The sequence below is a fragment of the Thermobia domestica genome, chromosome 12 (genome assembly GCF_964235325.1).
Source record: "Thermobia domestica chromosome 12, izTheDome1.hap1.1, whole genome shotgun sequence".
Lineage (NCBI taxonomy): Eukaryota > Metazoa > Arthropoda > Insecta > Zygentoma > Lepismatidae > Thermobia > Thermobia domestica.
The window spans coordinates 217480067-217498386 of record NC_137465.1 but is presented as its reverse complement, the minus strand read 5'-3'; the positions used below and the strand labels follow the sequence as shown (position 1 = coordinate 217498386).

General features: G+C 38.1%; 1 protein-coding gene across 1 annotated transcript in view; it reads right to left on the bottom strand.

The window, feature by feature from the left end:
* Nucleotides 1-281: 281 nt before the first annotated feature.
* LOC145666260 (heparanase-like) overlaps nucleotides 282-18320 on the bottom strand; it is a 47452-nt gene continuing 29413 nt past the window's right edge. Inside the window, exons 6-7 of the mRNA XM_081733322.1 lie at nucleotides 10646-10908; nucleotides 282-414 (exon numbers count right to left, since the gene is read on the bottom strand). Of these exons, the coding sequence (XP_081589448.1) occupies nucleotides 282-414; nucleotides 10646-10908 (396 nt within the window). The remainder of the gene's footprint in view (nucleotides 415-10645; nucleotides 10909-18320) is intronic.

The window sequence follows — 18320 nt, the reverse complement described above, 5'->3', positions numbered from 1 at the left end:
AAAGCCAGTTCCGACGTACTTGCAGATGTACGTAAATCTTCCGCTTTCCTCCGTTTAGTTATGTCAATAGATTCTCCGAAATCCTTCGATGGACAACCGCCAGGGTTTGATCGACGTTCCATCTGTCTCCGGAATTTAAATGTCAGTTCTTCATCAAGCCATTCTGTATGTGTCTTCAGGAAATGTCATGATTTCTGCCACTCTTACACAGTTTGTGGTACACTTGGCTGCAAAACCTGGAAACAATTCGTCGAATGTCTTCACTAACGTGGGCTGGGTGATCACCAAGGTCCAATTACGTTAAAACCCAGGTCTGGACATGTTGTGTTTGTTCCCTTCGACAACGTCCTCACATTTCTCTCATTTTCGCATTGACCTGGATGCATCTCAGCATCATTATGAACTATAGATGTCCTGCACGTAAAAAGTAGGAATAATTAATTTCAGTGTCCTGTCACAACACACAATAACAAAGGAACACGTATTTCACGAATTCGCACATATTCGCACCTAAACTTCCTGAAAAACAATTCATTATGGATTATTCTTTCAGGCCATTTCAATAACTCTGCTGGGGAACGCTGGGCACTATACTAAATCTCTGTAGTTTTGTGGACCTTTTGCTGAAGCAAATTAGATTTTGTCATATTAACATATTTTGTTCGAGGAAACGTAGATATGGAAGATACTGCATAGCCACTTTGGACAGTTGCAGTGCTTGAGAGGTATGTTGGTACCATATACAACAAATGTTTCTTGTAACCACATATTCTCAGATACCAAGCCATGAACTTGAATTACAAATTTTCTATTTGGCAGCTATTTCACAGATATGTCCACAATGGTTAACTTTCACCCTTTCTAACTCACACGTTACATGTTACTCGTGTTCATTATTTGTATATAATAAACTATGGATATTTCGTCATACACTAAACCAGTGTCCTTCTAACGCAATTTTCAAAAATTGGGTTTTGGCCAGCTTTTTGCTCGTTCTGAACCACTGTGCACTGGGGAGAAATTATGTAAAAAAAATCTGACTTATTAAATACATCTACTGATAAACAGTAATTACTAACTGCATTTTCAGTGCTCTCGTTTGTGTTGATGCTGTGCCTCCCCCTGTTTTCAATACATTAAATTTGAAGACATACACACTAAGCATTACAAAGATCCACAACGTTACAAACACATAGGTTAGTATGATAAACAAGATCAGTGAACTAGAAAATATTTTTATCGTTAAATTAGCAGATATTACAACCAATATCTTAATTTATACTTGAGCATTTATTTTAAGTACACTCACTCACAAAATAAATAAATAAATATTAAAAAAAAAAAGGAAGGAAAATGAAATACCAAGAAGGTATCGTCCAATTAAGATGTAATTCGCTATGAATTGACTTGCCTCAGACAACGATACGACGACTCTATGATTCACTTGCAACCTGCCTCAAAACATCTATCCGTACTCGAGGGAGATTTTAGCTCCTTCGTGACTAAGCGGTTAGCGTACGCACCTTTGGCGTAGCAGACCCGAGTTCGACTCCCGGCGGCAGCTCATGTGCTTCGGAGTCCACTTTAATCAGTAGGTCCCGTCTCATATACCCTCGCTGCTGGACGGAATGTTAAACTTGAAATCAACTCAAGTCGAGGGAAAGCTACAATTTATTGATATGCAATGCAACACTTAACTGCGCTCGTACGACCAAACCCATTGTTCGATATATCTGAAATTGTAATCAAGACGATAAAGTGATTTAAGTTTTGAAACCCATGAAGTTTGATTTAATTTCATCCATTCTGGGTACTTCATCACCATCTTATTTTCTATGAGTGTTTATTTATTTATTTTTTTAAATACTACTATTCTAAAGTTAAGAGCCTCTACAAATCGGGAAAGTATCAAACAGAGAATACTTTTCGTACTAAACGAAATTGCTATTGTTTTAGATTCATAAAACAATATATCAGAAATTATTATAAAGTACACTCATGTCCAAAATGATTGTCGCATATCTATAACTGTCTTCTTGTAAGAATATAATTTGATAAAGATTTTTCAGGGTACTTTTAATACTGATACTATGTGTATAATCGGGAAATGTATATTTGAGGTAAATTTCATAGGAAAAGAATTATAAATACGAAAATTAAAATGAGTAAAACAAAATGTTGCTAAATGGACAAGAAAGTTTTATTTTCGTTTTATTGTTCTTATTTACTGCTCTTTTGACATGAAATTTGCCACATACATGTCTTTGCCGATTATACACATACAAACATTATAAGAAATACTGGGCGATTTCGTTATCAAATTATATTCCTAAAACAACATATGTATAGACATACGACAATAATTTTGGACATGAGTGTACATACAAACATTTTATACCTGACATCAGATTGAAAAAAATTGATAGTTTCCTCTGCATTATCATTAGTGAAACATCTACAATGGATCAATGCACATATAACGAAAAGGCGTAAACATCACTTGTAGGAAAGGCGTAATCATGCTATGCGTAAATAGTAGCACTCTTATAGACGAGTGGGAGTGCAGTGGCTCAGTGGTAGAGCGTTCACCTCCGGTGCTTGGGGTCCCTGGTTTGATCCTAGCTCGCGCCGTATGGACCTTGTGGTGGAGAAACACCGTGATCATGGGTTTTCTAGATGTTCTCCCGTTTCCTCCCACTTCATTCATTTCTCATCATCACCGTCTCTTTTAGCCTAACCGCCATTACCCTGGGACGTAAAACTAAAGATTTCTTTTCCTTTTATTTCTTAAAGACGAGTGTCCGTCCGTCAGCCCGTCGACATGTATCAGGGCAAAGGTGGAAAAAGACATCGAGAAATGACATTTTTGGAATCGATTCAGGTCCAAATAATAGGCTCCATTTTATCAGCTTATCCTGTATTCAAACCAGAAATAATGGAAATCAACGTTTCTGATTGGAACGCTTAATCGATACCAAGACAACACTTTTCGAAATCCCTTTTCGTTTTTGCTCTAGGGAGGGAGATCAAATTTGAAACTGTAAGTAGTAAATTTCTGCCACTTAGAAATCGTTTAGTTAAATGTCAAAGTTAGAAGTGGTATCTTAGTCAGACGCGCAATTGATCCCAAAGAAAGAAAAAAAAAAGAGAAAACGCTTTTAGCTATTTCTTACCAAATTTGCACAATAGAGAATAATATTGAAGCCGGAAGTAATAATAATTTTTAGCACTTCTAGGTTTAGTATATTAATACAGATGGGTTATAATATCTTTCTTTGAGACACTAAATCGCTTCCAATAAACCGCTTGTCGCTATCTACTATCTTTTTTTTTTTTGTATAGCAATCAACATTAAAATAGATTTTTTCTCTACTTTTAATCTTCTATTCAAACCAGACATGGTAGAAATAAGCCATTTCCAGAATCAACATTGATCATCGCAGAACGAAAACCACAATAGATAGCGACAAGAGCAGGGGTATCATTTAGGGGGGACAGGAGGGGGTAATTGCCCCTTTCTGAGTTTCATACACACACACACACACACACACACACATATATATATATATATATATATATATATATATATATATATATATATATATATATATATATATATATATATATATATATATATATATATATATATATATATATATATATAGATAGATAGATACAGGGTGTTCCAGAGCGACCCAGACACTACCTTTTTCTCGAGAACGGTACATGCTATCAACTTGAAATAAAAAAAGTTGCATTACAAATATTGGTTCAAAGAATCCGTAGAAATTATTTACAAAATCCCGAAAGTCCCCTTCGTGATGTAATTTGGATCACATGCCCCGTTCTTGCGATTTTCAAATGGAAACGATATATTTCGAATGCACATTCTAAAAGGAGGGTGAAAAATAAGATTACCCTACGAAACATTTGTCCGTACTACCTACCGTTTTCAGTGTACCAATTGTTTCTCTTTTTTTTTCAAAAAAATGAAGGTGCGCGAAATAGAGTATACGGAGTTTACTAATTAAGATAATGTAAGCACCGTCACAGTTTCGGGAAGTGCAAGACACACGCTTTCCAATGATATGCCACATGGTGACACAGGGTCTAAAAACAGAAGAAACTACGTGACCCAAAAAAGGGTGTTCAAAGTAAGGTCAGAACTCGAAAATTTCAAATGGAAAGTGGGCCGAGTAACACCTCGTTGCAAAGGTCTTTGCAAATGTTAAAAGAATTCGAACACAATTTTGGAATCCACTAACCACTTTCAACATGGTGACCATAACAATATCGAAACCCTGAATTTCTGGATCGTCATAAAGAAATAAAACGTACTAGTGAAGTTGCCCACTTGACCAAAAAAAAGGGCGGGAACGTAATAGTACCATAAAGAAGCAAGTTCCACTTGACAGCCCATAAGCTTTTCACACTGCTCGGTTCAACACAAGTAATGTCGCACAGGAGGAGGCGTGCCTAGCTCTTCTGCCAGTTCTACTCTGCCTCCACTGATAAAATGAATACGCCACTCCAATCTTGGTCTCATTCACCTTTATCTGTTGCAAGACATTGCGTCGTCGAAGAGATTGTGTGAAAAGACTGTATTTGTTAAAGTACATTCCTCGTGATCGTGTGCATTTCTGTCAGTTACTTCGCATTGGCAAATCGTGGCATGTAAGTTGAAATGCCTTTCACAAACGAAGAAGCATTTGATATGATGGTGTTGGGTGAGTGCCAACGAAATAGTTCCGTTGCTGCTCGTGTGTATGCTGCTAGGTATCCCGATCGGGAACGTCGTTCAAGACATGAGTTTCGCAACCTTGCCGAACGTCTACGTAGAAGTGGAAAGTTCAATCTTCTAGCAGTCACAGGAATGAACGCATAGCTCGGCTTGTTTGAGATAATAGGTCTGCTGATGTACTTGCATCCTTCCATGTTAATCCTCACACGAGTATCAGGCAAGTTGCTCGCAATTCTGGTGTCAGCGCAACTACGGTGTCAAGGATTTTGAAGGCTAATACATTTCTTCCATACCATATATCCTTGCATCAAGAGCTACATGGCACTGATTTTCAAAGCAGGCTCGACTTTTGCATGTGGTCTTAAGCTCAATTGCATGCAAATGCTCTATTCTTTGACGAAATAGTATTGTTGTCTGATGAGGCTACATTTAAAAGTGATGATCAGGTAAATCGTCACAACATGCATTATTGGGCCGCCGTAAACCCACAGTGGATGCAAGAGGTTGATCACAACCTCCCCCACCTGGCCTATGAATGTGTAGTGTGGAATCATCGGCGGAAAAATAATTGGAATTCATTTTTTTGAAGTGACTCTTACGGATGCTGTTTACCGTACATTTCTGCAAGAACAATTGCCCATTCTTCTCGACCCGTCTCCTTACACATCAGGACACACATGTGACTAAAACAAGATGGTTGCCCAGCACAGCTTGAACTGACAGCGTGGAATCAGGTGAATGCAATGTTTCGTGGTCGCTGGGTAGGTGGGAGTGGACCTGTGCCCTGGCCTCCTAGGTCCGGAACAATTTTTATAGAGATAGTTTTTGAGTACTTCAAATTATATACGCGTAACCAAACTGCCTCTATAAAAATTGTTGCGAAAGTACCACAGGATTCTGAAACAGATATTTGGATAGGGCACATATTAGTTCCTAAATAAAGTCTTTACCCGACTACGGTAGGTCCCATAGTATTGGAACTATGGATGTTCAAAGTTCATTTTTTCATGTTTTCGGCAGCCTGTAACTCCGAAAGGAAGCACTTGTGCACCCAGGTTGGTCTATACTTTTCATCTTATCTTGGTGTCAGGAATCGCCTCCCAAACGTTGGCGGTGTTGTTTTGAAACACCCTGTATATTAGTAGGAATATATAGGTTGATATAAGTATGCATTGTATATTTAAATTTCATCTGGGGACTGAGGCGGCTCAGTAATAGAGAGTGTGTACCTCTGGTGCGTCGGGTCCCAGGTTCGATCCCAACTGACATCAAGTGGGCTTTATGATGGACAAACATAGTGAACGTGCGTTTTCTCAGGGTTCATCTATTTCTTCCCACTTTCTTCATTCAAAAAATCTGGTTACCAAAAATGTCCACCATTTTAACCATTCGTATTATTACCGGTCGTCTTATTTCGATGACTACATCATCTCTTGTTTGGTAGGTAGCAAAGTTTGGAAAATGTGTAGCCCTTTATCCGCCCAGTCCTTGTGTTTTGCATTTAATGTTGTGTGAGCGACTTTTACCTTCACATTATTCCATGTAGCAAACATACGTTTTGTTAACTTTGAAATATGGTGGAAATGGTTGGATAACTGTTTTTCGTTGAAGATTTAAAGTTAGAATATGACCAAAATGGTTTAATGACCGTTTTCCGTTGAAATACGATTGAAATGGAATATACTTAACCATTTCCCGTTGAAGATTTAAAAGTTGGAATAAAGGTGAAGTGGTTGAATACCGATTTTCCATCTTGTTTCGCTGAAAATCATTATAAATCTCAAGGTTTATAACGATTTTTCCACGTAGTGTCAACGTATATGTGCTATATGGATTCCTAATTACAATGGTTTTTACCAGAGTAAATAATCTTGTGATTTTTCCTTCATTTTTACAGAGGCTTATGAGTTCGGAGTAAACAGAAAGTTGGTAGAAGGGGAAATAAATTATGTTCCCGACTTAACCCATCCTGTTCATTTAGTAGATATACAATTCTCGTTGGATTATGTACAGGGTGGATAATTTATCTTGATCATCTACTATAATGGACAAACCAAAAGAGAGAGAAAAGAGTAACTTTGCACGAAGCAACTATAAGGAAGGGGACATCTTTGTATGTATTAAACAGAAAGACCCAACAAACAGTGTTGCCAGCCCAATATAAAGTTATATATATATATTTTTCAAATTGCACTACGTCAGGTTATTACATATTTCAAATCAACACGTCAAACGTAGACTTAAAATACTATTTTATTATTGAGTGTTGCAAACTAAGGATGTTATAGTTTCACAAACATCCAAAGTTCGGAAGCCTCTAAAACACATACAACACAACGGAAATCCACAGGATAACGCGCACCGAAAGCACTTTAGCGTTGGATATCATGGTCATAGTATGATTTGTTTCGAATGAATAGGAACGAAGTTACCAGGGCTTGATTTTTCATTTTTTGAAAACCTTTATTTCGAAAAAAATCAGATAAATATCATATCTAGTGACTTGTATGGTTTGTAATGTATGTGTAAATTATTTTGCCGTTTACAGCACTTCAATATCTCTAACCGTTTCGAAGATATGATAAAGATTGATAAAGTTCGAAACACTGGTGAAAATGGCATATTTGTGGAAAATATTTAAAATGATTATTGTTTCCCTTCTTTTCTATAGCATTACAACAATAGCTTTTAGTAGGTTTAATAACAAAAAGTTCTCGCAATTACACGATTTAAGCAGTGTTACAAACTTCAGCAATGTTTATCACATCTCCGAGACGGTTAGAGATATCGAAATGCTGTAAATGGGAAAATAATTTATACATCTATTATAAACCATGCAAGTAACTAGATGTACAAGTATTATAAACCATACAAGTACTTATCCAAGCATTTCAAAATTTTCAAGCCCTTGTAAATTTGTTCCTTTTTCATTCGAAACAAGTCATACCATGACCATGGTATCCAATACCAAAGTATTTTCGATGTGCAATATCCTGGCATCTCCGTTGTGCTGTGCTGTTAGAGGCTTCCAAACTTTGGATCTTTGTGATTGATACTACAACATCCTTAGTTTGCAACACTGAATCATAAAAGTAGCATTTTAAGTTTACGTGTGACATATTGATTTGAAATACGTAATAACCTGACGTAGTGCCATTTAAAAAAATATAACTTTATATTGGGTTGGCAACACTGCTTGCTGGGTCTTTCTGTTTAATATATACAAAGATGTCTCCCTCCTTATAGTTGCTTCGTGCAAAAATTTCCCTTTTCTCTCTTTTTTGGTTTGTTCATTATAGCGGTTGATCAGCATAAATTGTCCACCCTGTTTATATATACCGATGGTGATCAGAAAAATGGAAACACCTGAACGAAATTGCAACTTACCAGATTAATATGGTGTTGGGCCACCTTTCGCCTTCAGAACAGCCTTAATGCGACGTGGGATGTAGGCATAGAGGTCGTGAATGGTAGCAAGTGGAATTTTACACAATTTCTCGTGCAGGGCATCGGCCAGTTCTGTGAGAGAGGATGGAGGTGGAAATTGTCGCCGGAGTCGTGTTTCCAGGACGGACCACAGATGTTCAATTATGTTGAGGTCTGGGGATTGGGCGGGCTAGGGGAGGTGTTGAACTTCATCCCGATGTTCCTCAAACCACGCTGCAACAACGCCAGCTGTGTGAATGGGTGCATTATCATCCTGGAAGATGTCGTCATTGTCCGGGAACAACATCCGGACCATAGGATGCAAGTTGTCTCCTAAAATTCCGACATAATCGTTGGCAGTGATTCGTCCGCTAAGTGTGACCACAGGACCCAATGAAAACCATGATATGGCGGCCCACAGCATCACCGAGCCGCCGCCATGTTTCACAGTTGGGTGGAGACACTGCAGATCATAAGCGTCTTTAGGCGTTCTCCACACATAAACACGGCCCGTGGTTGGGAATAGGGTGAAGGATGACTCATCCGACCATATCACACGTTTCCAGTCCTCAACGGTCCAAGTTGCATGGTCGCGGCACCATTTGCGGTGTGTGAAAGCGTTATGGTCCCTGATGAGCGGTTTGGCCCGTGCAACACGACCCCGTAAGTTCATGTCATGTAATTCGCGGCGGACTGTGGTTGTCGAAACAGAGTGGGTGAGGTGCTGATTGAGTTCCTCCGTCACTTGCTCCGCAGTGGCATGACGGTTCTGCGTGACAATACGCTTTAATACCCGGCGTGACCTGTCACTCATGATTTTCTTCCGCTCACTGTTCCGCTTCGCCGATGTGGTTTTCCCGTGTGTTGTGTAGGCCGTCATCACCTTCGACACTGTCCCACGCGACACACCTAACACAGTAGCCACTGCCGTCACACTCACTCCACATAACCGCGCACCAACAATTTGCCCTCTTTGAAAATCTGAGAGGTCTCCCATTTTACACTACCTCCGTCTGCTGCTGCCACTGGACACTGCTGTTCCACTGCGCAAGACGTAGTATGGAGACTGACCTAACACACCACTACCAGCGGTCCGGCGCTGCGGGCGCCACGACACCACTGCCAACCTATACATCTGACGTGTTGCCAACTACAGATGTTTCCATTTTACTGATCACCATCTGTATATATAGCCCGATAGCCACTGTATACATATAATTCGATCAAGAGTAGTTCATGATGTGATCAGCACATCGGTTTTCATGGCCGTTAATTTTAGGTTTTAAAACCTCTTTCATCAACTCACATTTTCGCTCACATACTTTATGCTGATAAGTCAACACGAGAATCGAAACCCAGAACTAAGCGATTTCCCTAACAGCGCAACTGCATAGCAGACATATGACTATAATGTTCCCTCAGGTACATGGGAATGTGTCCAGTATGTGCCTTATGTACCTCCGAGAGAGAAATCACATGGATGGCAAGTCATAATCTCACTCTATGTCCGCCCCTAGGCGCATGCCTGACATGTACATGAGGAACATGCCTAGTATGTTCTAGGTATGTTCCCCATGCCGAGTGTCAATGAACCACAAAATTATTCTCCCAAAATGTGTTGTATCGTCTATATGTGCAATGTGTTTACATTAACGTGAGTCTAAAAAACACTTTAAACAAGTAAAAAAGGAATACCCCACGGTGGGCGCGAACCACCAATCTTTTGATTACTAGCTGCATGCTCTTCCGACTTGGCCTCGGAAGCGACGAAGAGAACGTCGCTTGTAGAGAGATAAATTGTTGAGTTCTTTTGAATTTGGTTAATCAGAGTGCTCCTTTAACCGCGTATATTCGACGATAACCGTTTGAGATCACATAAAATCTGCTCGCCATGTAATTTTATAACAAAATGACGAGTGTCTTTACTTTATTTCATGGTTCTTCCATATTCACTTTCAAATGATCGGCGACAGTTGCCATCTAATAAAGTTGATTCGTTTGTTGCTTCTAGTACACAATCGCTTAGAAAAACAAGCAACAAATGCATCAAATGTGGGAGATGAATTTAGAACACCTAAATAGCGTATGCCTAGCACATCTTGTGCTACTAGGGTATCTGAAACAGTATGTACCTAAAGGACGTACCTAGAACATGACAGATATGTGTCCCAAGTGACGACATAAAAACAAATGACTGTTAGAGTGCGAGACTGAGCCAGGTATATAAATGCTATATTTGTGGTACATAGTTGCAAATATCAATAGATGTACCAAGTACCTAAAACTGTAGATAGCTGAAGTACATACTTAGCACATGAGTATCACATGTGCCAAGTGTCGGGCACCTAAAATGTAGCTGGGACACCTAAATGGCACATGCCTAGCACATCTTGTGTTGTTAGGGTCATAACATGAAAGCTAATTACCAAGGTACATGGGAACATATCTTGAGTAGAAAAGCTTTTTAAAATAACCTACCTGGACAATAGATCTCCTCCCGCAGGTGTTAGAAGGTATTGGTGCATCTCCTTGGATAACCATCGGCCTCGTAATAGAACCCTGGTCTTCTCTGGGGTGAAATTGATACCAAACACAGTGACTGACCCTTTAGTATAACCTTTCATTCTCGGGCTGGTGCAGTGGGCGTACATATGCACGTGGGTTTTGTTTCCGATCATCATTCGACTGTCCAGAACTCCAGGCCCAACGAGTGCCTTGTGTAGATAAGATACCCAGTAATCCTGTAATAAATGGATTATATTGTCTTCTGCATACAAATCGAGATATTAAAGAAAAGATGGAGCTTTGGAAGTGGATAAAACATAATCTTAAGATGCCTTATCACTGCGAAATTAAAATACCGCTAATTTTACAGTAATTCTGTGATATCTTCAAATATATAAAAGATAATCGAAATGTGAAACAAGAGCGCCCTAGACAATATTATTTTGCATGAGGTACCGTTATCACGAGTCACCTAGTAGCTTTCTGTTTAAAGCCATTTAGAAACGCGAAAATAAACCGGGCTTCTAAATGGCTTGAAATCGAAAGTAGATAAGTGAGTGGTGATAACGGTATCTCATGTAAAATAATATTGTCTAGGGAGGTTTTGTTCCAATTTTTGATTATCTTTTATCTATTTGAAGATATCACAGAATTACTGTAAAATTAGCGGTATTTTAATTTCGTCGTGATGAGGCCTCTTAATACTTTACATGGAGTAACCTGCACCATTGGTCCTACAGTGTCTTAAGGTGACGGATAAATTTCTCCTATACTGAACACACTTCTTGTGAAATAATCCTAATTGTTCATGATACACAATATGTTAAATAGTTGTCACTTGTTACGTGTACTACGTTGTCAATTGCCATTACATTTATTTCTACTATTTTTATGTTTCTATAACATTACGAACACCTTGGTAGCTATATGGATACGGTACGCGTCTTTTTCGCTGGAGACACGCGTTTGATTTCCGGTGGGAGATTGAGTAATTCGGATCTCACTTTAAGCTGTAGGTCCACGTCTCATATAGCCTCGCTGTTGAAAGGAACGCTAAACTCAAATCAAATCAAATTTGTAACATTATCTAAACAGAACGAGCTATTCTTCATTTTGATATGCGTCAATGGATATTCTGATCCTTAAAAGAGTATCAAATATAATAATGTAATAAATTGTAACAAACACTGGAAAGACCGTTTGTAGAATATTAAGCACGCTACCTTTTTTTAGAAACATAAAATAATTGGTCTCAAAACACGAACGTATATTTTGGGGCATACGACAACATTCTTTATGGAACAGAAGAATGCCTACCCCCCCCCCCAAAAAAAAGAACTATTTAATACCCAGAACACCAAGTTGATTTGCATTCCACGAAATACCAAGAACAGACCATTTTAACCCACGTATATTTATTCTAAAAGCGAGGTTATTTTCCAGAAGGAATGTATCCCGTTGATGCTAGTCAGATGTGCCAGATGAGATGTCAGATGTGAAACAAGTGTAATGACACTGAGAAAAATCTGTTATCCGGACAGAATATACGGTATCCTTACGTTTACTACGAAAATCTGTTCGGAAAACACGTTATCGATATGCTATTTATTACGTACTACTCTCTTCCCGCTTCAATGTTATATCATGCCATTGCAGGATCTCTGACATCTAACAGTTTTCCGTATATTACATACGTATACGTATGCTCCAGACGTCAGCTGTATGTTATGTACGTCAATGTGTATGTGAAATCCTTACCGCTTATATACACAATTCTTTTTCTCATACGAAAAGCACGTTTATGGGGAACACTAATACGGCAAGTACGCATAAAACATACGTTTTGAGTTATATGTTTGCTGCAGGATGTTACACAGGGTTGTATTAAGTCCAAAAACTACAGGATTTACGCATGTAACCTACGTTTAGACGTACTCCATATACATTTTATTCTCCCTAAAGTTAAGAAGAAATCAAAATGCTATAGTTGACTAAATGTTCTGTTTCGTTGTAGGTATTAGCACATGCGGTCTGGTGTGAAGTGTGATGTCATCAAACGCAGACTGATTGCCGTCCTATTGAAGACATACACCAGAGAGCAGTGATAACATTTTTCGATGAAAAATCAACAAACATTCATAAGAGGACGAGGATGATTAGGACTTCTGTGTGTCGCTACAGCAAGAGTACGACCTAGTTTCGATTAATTAGAGTTTATCGACCTTTCAGCAGGGAGGCTATATTAGACGTGGACTTACAGCTTCACGTGGCATAAGTGGCACAGAAAGTTCAAAACTGGAATGTCAGTGGATAATGATGGAACGTGTTCCGGTCGTTCACGACTGTTACGACGTCATGAAGACACAGGAGATTGTTTTCTGGTACATATAGTCAGTGGTTAAGAAAGGCTGTGCACTAGTAGTTACACAGACTGTCTCAAGACTTCTTTTTCGTGGAATCCAGGCACCAGTGAAACGCTGGTGCGGATTCCACGAACTTGCATTAAACGCGGAAGGGACTACGCTGAAAACTATTATCAATCCCATTCTAGTATTAAAGCAGGGAATTACTGAAATTACTTTTAACGCGTTCTCGTATTTATAAGAATACAGTGAAACCCCTAAGTGACGGACACCAGTGGGACATATTTATTTGTCCGTTAAGGAGAGGTGTTCGTATGGAGAAGTTTCACAAATTTAGAATCACAAAGTCAGGGAGTTCATTTTTGTATGTGCATGGACTGCAAAATTTGTTTGTTTGGTAACATTAATCATAAGTCAAGACGCTTCTCAGGGGTTTCCACCGGGTCCAGACCCTCCAAAACTTACGAGCTCAAACATTTCTACACTTTTTCAATAAAACTCTACTTGTTTAACAAGGAAATGATTGATGTAGCATGAAAATTTGATCTCTTTATCTTACAAAAACAATCTATAAAGATAACCAAGAAAGTTCTGTCGCTTTTAAGCTACCACTTTCAAACATCGATATGATACCTAAGACATACCTGGAAGATCAAAAATAGTCCCCATCAGCATCGATGACCTCCTGCCAACGTTCTGGAAGACCATGGACCCCATCGCGGTAGAACTTTATGAGCCGTGAAGCAAAGAAAGTATCAAGTGCATTTTGCACCTCTACTAGGGATTTGAACTGGCGTCCTCTAAGGTGACTGTCCAAGGAATGGAACAAGTTATAATCGGACAGTGTAATGCCCAGGGAGTATTGCGGATGTAATAGTGTTTCCGATACAAGGCGTAGAATGTTGTTCCTGGTCATCCTATTCACGTGGAGCTTAACGTTGTCCTGTAAGAGAAGGGCCCCTTGGTGATTCAGAAGTGCTGTCTCCGGAGTTTTGAGTTTTTCTTGAACACGACTCAACTACTGAGAGTACACAGTAGCATTGATGCTCTGACCAGCTGGTGCATTTCCCGATACACGATACCACGAGCAGTCCACCAAACACACAGGAGAGCCTTCTTCTGGTGCAGTGCTGGTTTCGTCTGTTTTGGAACCTGATCATGGGATGCTAACCGATGATGGAGCTTCGTACAGAACCCATTTCTCAACACATGTCGACATCCTGTCCAGAAATCGATCCTTAATCACACAAGACAGTAAAGAAACACAGGTATCTGCTCGTGTTGCCTTCTGACCCGGAGTCAAATCATGTGGGACCCATCGACCCAACTTGTAGTGCTTCCCAAGTTAATGGAGGTGCTGCCGAATGTTTTCTAGCGACTCACACTGAATTGTACTCCCAGTTCCTCATATATCTGGCCACTGTTCGCCTCAATTGCTGCCTGAAGATCATTTTGTACATGTGTTGGTCTTCCGACACATGGTGCATCTTCGAATGTTTCGTCACCGTCCTTAAACTTGTTAAACCATCGCCACACTGTTTGCGTAGTCACGACTAGTGATGTGAGGTGGAAAATTTTCCGTTCTAAAAAAATATCAGTAATCAAGTAAGAATTCCTCAGTAATCATGAAATGGATTGAATTCATGTATAGAAATGTTGAAAAGTGAAAGATCGTTTAAAGAATCTGAAAATTTTCATGGCTCGGACAATTTTCTGTACTATGTAGGAACAAGTTAAACCATTTTTCATGAATCGAAATATTTTCTGCCTTATATGGAAAAATTAAAGAACTTTTTATGAGTCGGAAAGTTTTCATCATTTTGAAGCAAAAAGTAAAACAACTTTTTTGTGAATCGGAAAGTTTTATTGCTCTGTAGAAACAAGTGAAAGGAATTTTCATAGATCGGGAAATTTTCATCACGATGTAGAAACAAGTGGAAAACACTTTTCATAGGCCGGACAATTTTGGATATGTATAGTGATGTAGAGCTACAAAATTGAATTTCAGTAGAGGAAAGTTAATCAGCAACAAATTATAATTTTCCAATTAGCTTTCGGGAACCGGAAAATTTTCTAATATTTGAAGTTGGGAAATAAAATTTTACACAGTGTTTCTCTCTCTCTCTTGTTCTGTGTGTTCCTTCGTTGCTAAGCGGTTAGCATACACGCCTTTGGCATGGAAAACCTGGCTTCGATTCCCAGCGGAAGCTCATGTAGTTCGGATTCCACGTTAATCAGTTGTCCCGTCTTATATAGTCTCGCTGCTGAAAGGGACGTAAACTCAAAATCAACTCAATTCAACTCCTCTCTCTGTCTCTCTCTGTGTGTATGCAAAGTGCAGAGAACACACATCCAGTTCGTAAAATACAAATATCCCATTCTATTATTTAAAATTTCAATTTATTAAAAGTCATGAATATTTTCCGATTCATAAAAACATACTCCACTTATTCATTCGATTCATGAAAAATTGTTCCACTTGTTCCTACATAGTACTGAAAATTGTCTAAGCCATGAACATTTTCAGATTCTTTAAACGATCTTTCACTTTTTAACATTTCTATATATGATTTCAATCAATTTTATGATTGCTGAGGAATTGTTACTTGATTACTGATATTATTTAGAACGGAAATTTTCCGGAAAAATATAGAAGAAAATTTTCCGCCTCACATCACGGCTAAACAAGGATGTAGGAATAAGTGGAGTATGTTTTTATGAATCGGAAAATTTCCCGGAAAATTTTCATCACAGTACTGGAGAGAGAATTTTTTGATTCTTGAAAAATTGTTCCACTTGTTCCCACATATTACTGAAAATTGTCTAAGCTATGAAAAGTTTCAGATTCTTTAAAAGATCTTTCACTTTTTAACATTTCTATATATGAATTCAATCAATTTTATGAGTACTGACGAATTGTTACTTGATCACTATTTGTTAAGAACGGGAAATTTTCCGGAAAAATATAGAAGAAAATTTTCCACCTCACATCACGGCTAAACAACGATGTAGGAATAAGTGAAGTATGTTTTTACGAATCGGAAAATTTTCCGTTTCAAAATTTCCCGGAAAATTTTCATCACTCTACAGGAGAGAGAATTTTTCGATTCATGAAAAATTGTTCCACTTGTTCCTACATAGTATTGAAAATTGTCTAAGCCATGAACATTTTCAAATTCTTTAAACGATCTTTCACTTTTTAACATTTCTATATATGAATTCAATCAATTTTATGAATACTGACGAATTGTTACTTGATCACTGATATTTGTTAAGAACGGAAAACTTTCCGGAAAAGTATAGAAGAAAATTCTCCACCTCACATCACGGCTAAACAAGGATGTAGGAATAAGTGGAGTATGTTTTTATGAATCGGAAAATTTCCCGGAAAATTTTCATCACAGTACTGGAGAAAGAATTTTTTGATTCTTGAAAAATTGTTCCACTTGTTCCTACATAGTACTGAAAATTGTCTAAGCTATGAAAAGTTTCAGATTCTTTAAACGATCTTTCACTTTTTAACATTTCTATATATGAATTCAATCAATTTTATGAATACTGACGAATTGTTACTTGATCACTGATATTTATTAAGAACGGAAAACTTTCCGGAAAAGTATAGAAGAAAATTCTCCACCTCACATCACGGCTAAACAACGATGTAAGAATAAGTGGAGTATGTTTTTATGAATCGGAAAATTTTCAGCACTGTACAGAAGAGAGAATTTTTCGATTTATGAAAAATTTGAAAATTGTCTAAGCTATGAAAATTTTCAGATTCTTTAAACGATCTTTCACTTTTTAACATTTCTATATATGAATTCAATCAATTTTATGAATACTTACGAATTGTTACTTAATCACTGATATTTGTTAAGAACGGAAAATTTTCCGGAAAAATATAGAAGAAAATTTTCCACCTCACATCTCGACTAAATAACGATGTAGGAATAAGTGGAGTATGTTTTTATGAGTCGGAAAATTTTCATCACTGGTCACGACACCCTCACTAAAGGTCTGGCATATCTTTCGCCCCACTACAGCGACGTTTTACACCAGTTTGAATTAGAATAGCATACATGCCCTTATGATGCTCTGTGGAGGTCCCATGTTCACTCTGTCCTTACGCAAGTTCACGGTGTAACTAAACTGCCACAACCAGGTAGTATGTTGGATACACCCACACCAACAACTGACCTTCGACTTATTCCATTTGCATTCAACTCACGGTGTGAGGACCAATTGAACGTAGACCTCCACAAAAAGCAACATAACTTTCTTGGTTATCTTTATAGTTCTATCATGTTTTTCTTAAAGTAAAGATGAAAATAATTTTTACAATTTCCTATCGACTTTTCAGGTGCAGAATAACACCTGTTCAGTACTACATAGACGTAGTCGTTTGTGGTATTGGACCTCTCCTCCAAAGCTTGGACCCATCCCAACAAAAAATTTCTTTGTACGCCCCAGTCTCAAGTACAAATCATACCTATAAAAGATTCTTAATTCGTTTATTGACTATTAAAATTAAAATAACCCAATAAGAACATATATCACTTTTAAATACTGAAAATGAAGACAGATCTGTCAATCATGACAGTTTATGAATTTCTTAGCGAAACGTCTGCAACAGTTGTCTGCTGTGTACAGTTCTGTTTACGGTACCTAGCGTCGCTTGTGATCCAAGTTTGTTTGTAACTGCTGATCAATTGAAGATTTAGTTTCAAATTTTAGAAAGTGTTCTCTATGTCAAATAAGTACGGGCTGCGAATAATCCCTGTCCGTTAAGAGTAAATTACTAAATTGTTGGAGGTAAAAAAAAGAAATGTTTGTTTCCGTATCTGAAATAAAAGGTAATAGAGAGGTTCTTTGCCATAACATTGCATATATGTATTTTTTCTTTACAAAAAAAAAAAAAAAAAAAGTTTAGTCTAACCATATTGTGGAGATCTCTGCTATTTGGAAGATGTCATTATCGGTGATTTCATTGTATACGTTATTGCAGGCGTCTCTGAAGTCATTTTGACTCGATCTTAGGGTTAACAAGTGCACGGGTAAAAGTGGATTTGGAAAGGTAGGGGGATGCATGACGTTACTTCGTCCGTCGTGCCTATCTTTGCCCATTGTAATTTTTTTTTAGAAAGTGGGAAGACGCTACAGATATTTTCTGGAAGTGGGAGGATGGCGTCTCCCCGGGTACCCCAGCACTTTTACCCCCTGAACAAGTGACAAAAAAGTAATGAGAACATTTTATTGTCAAAGATCCGCAATATCAGCAAATACAG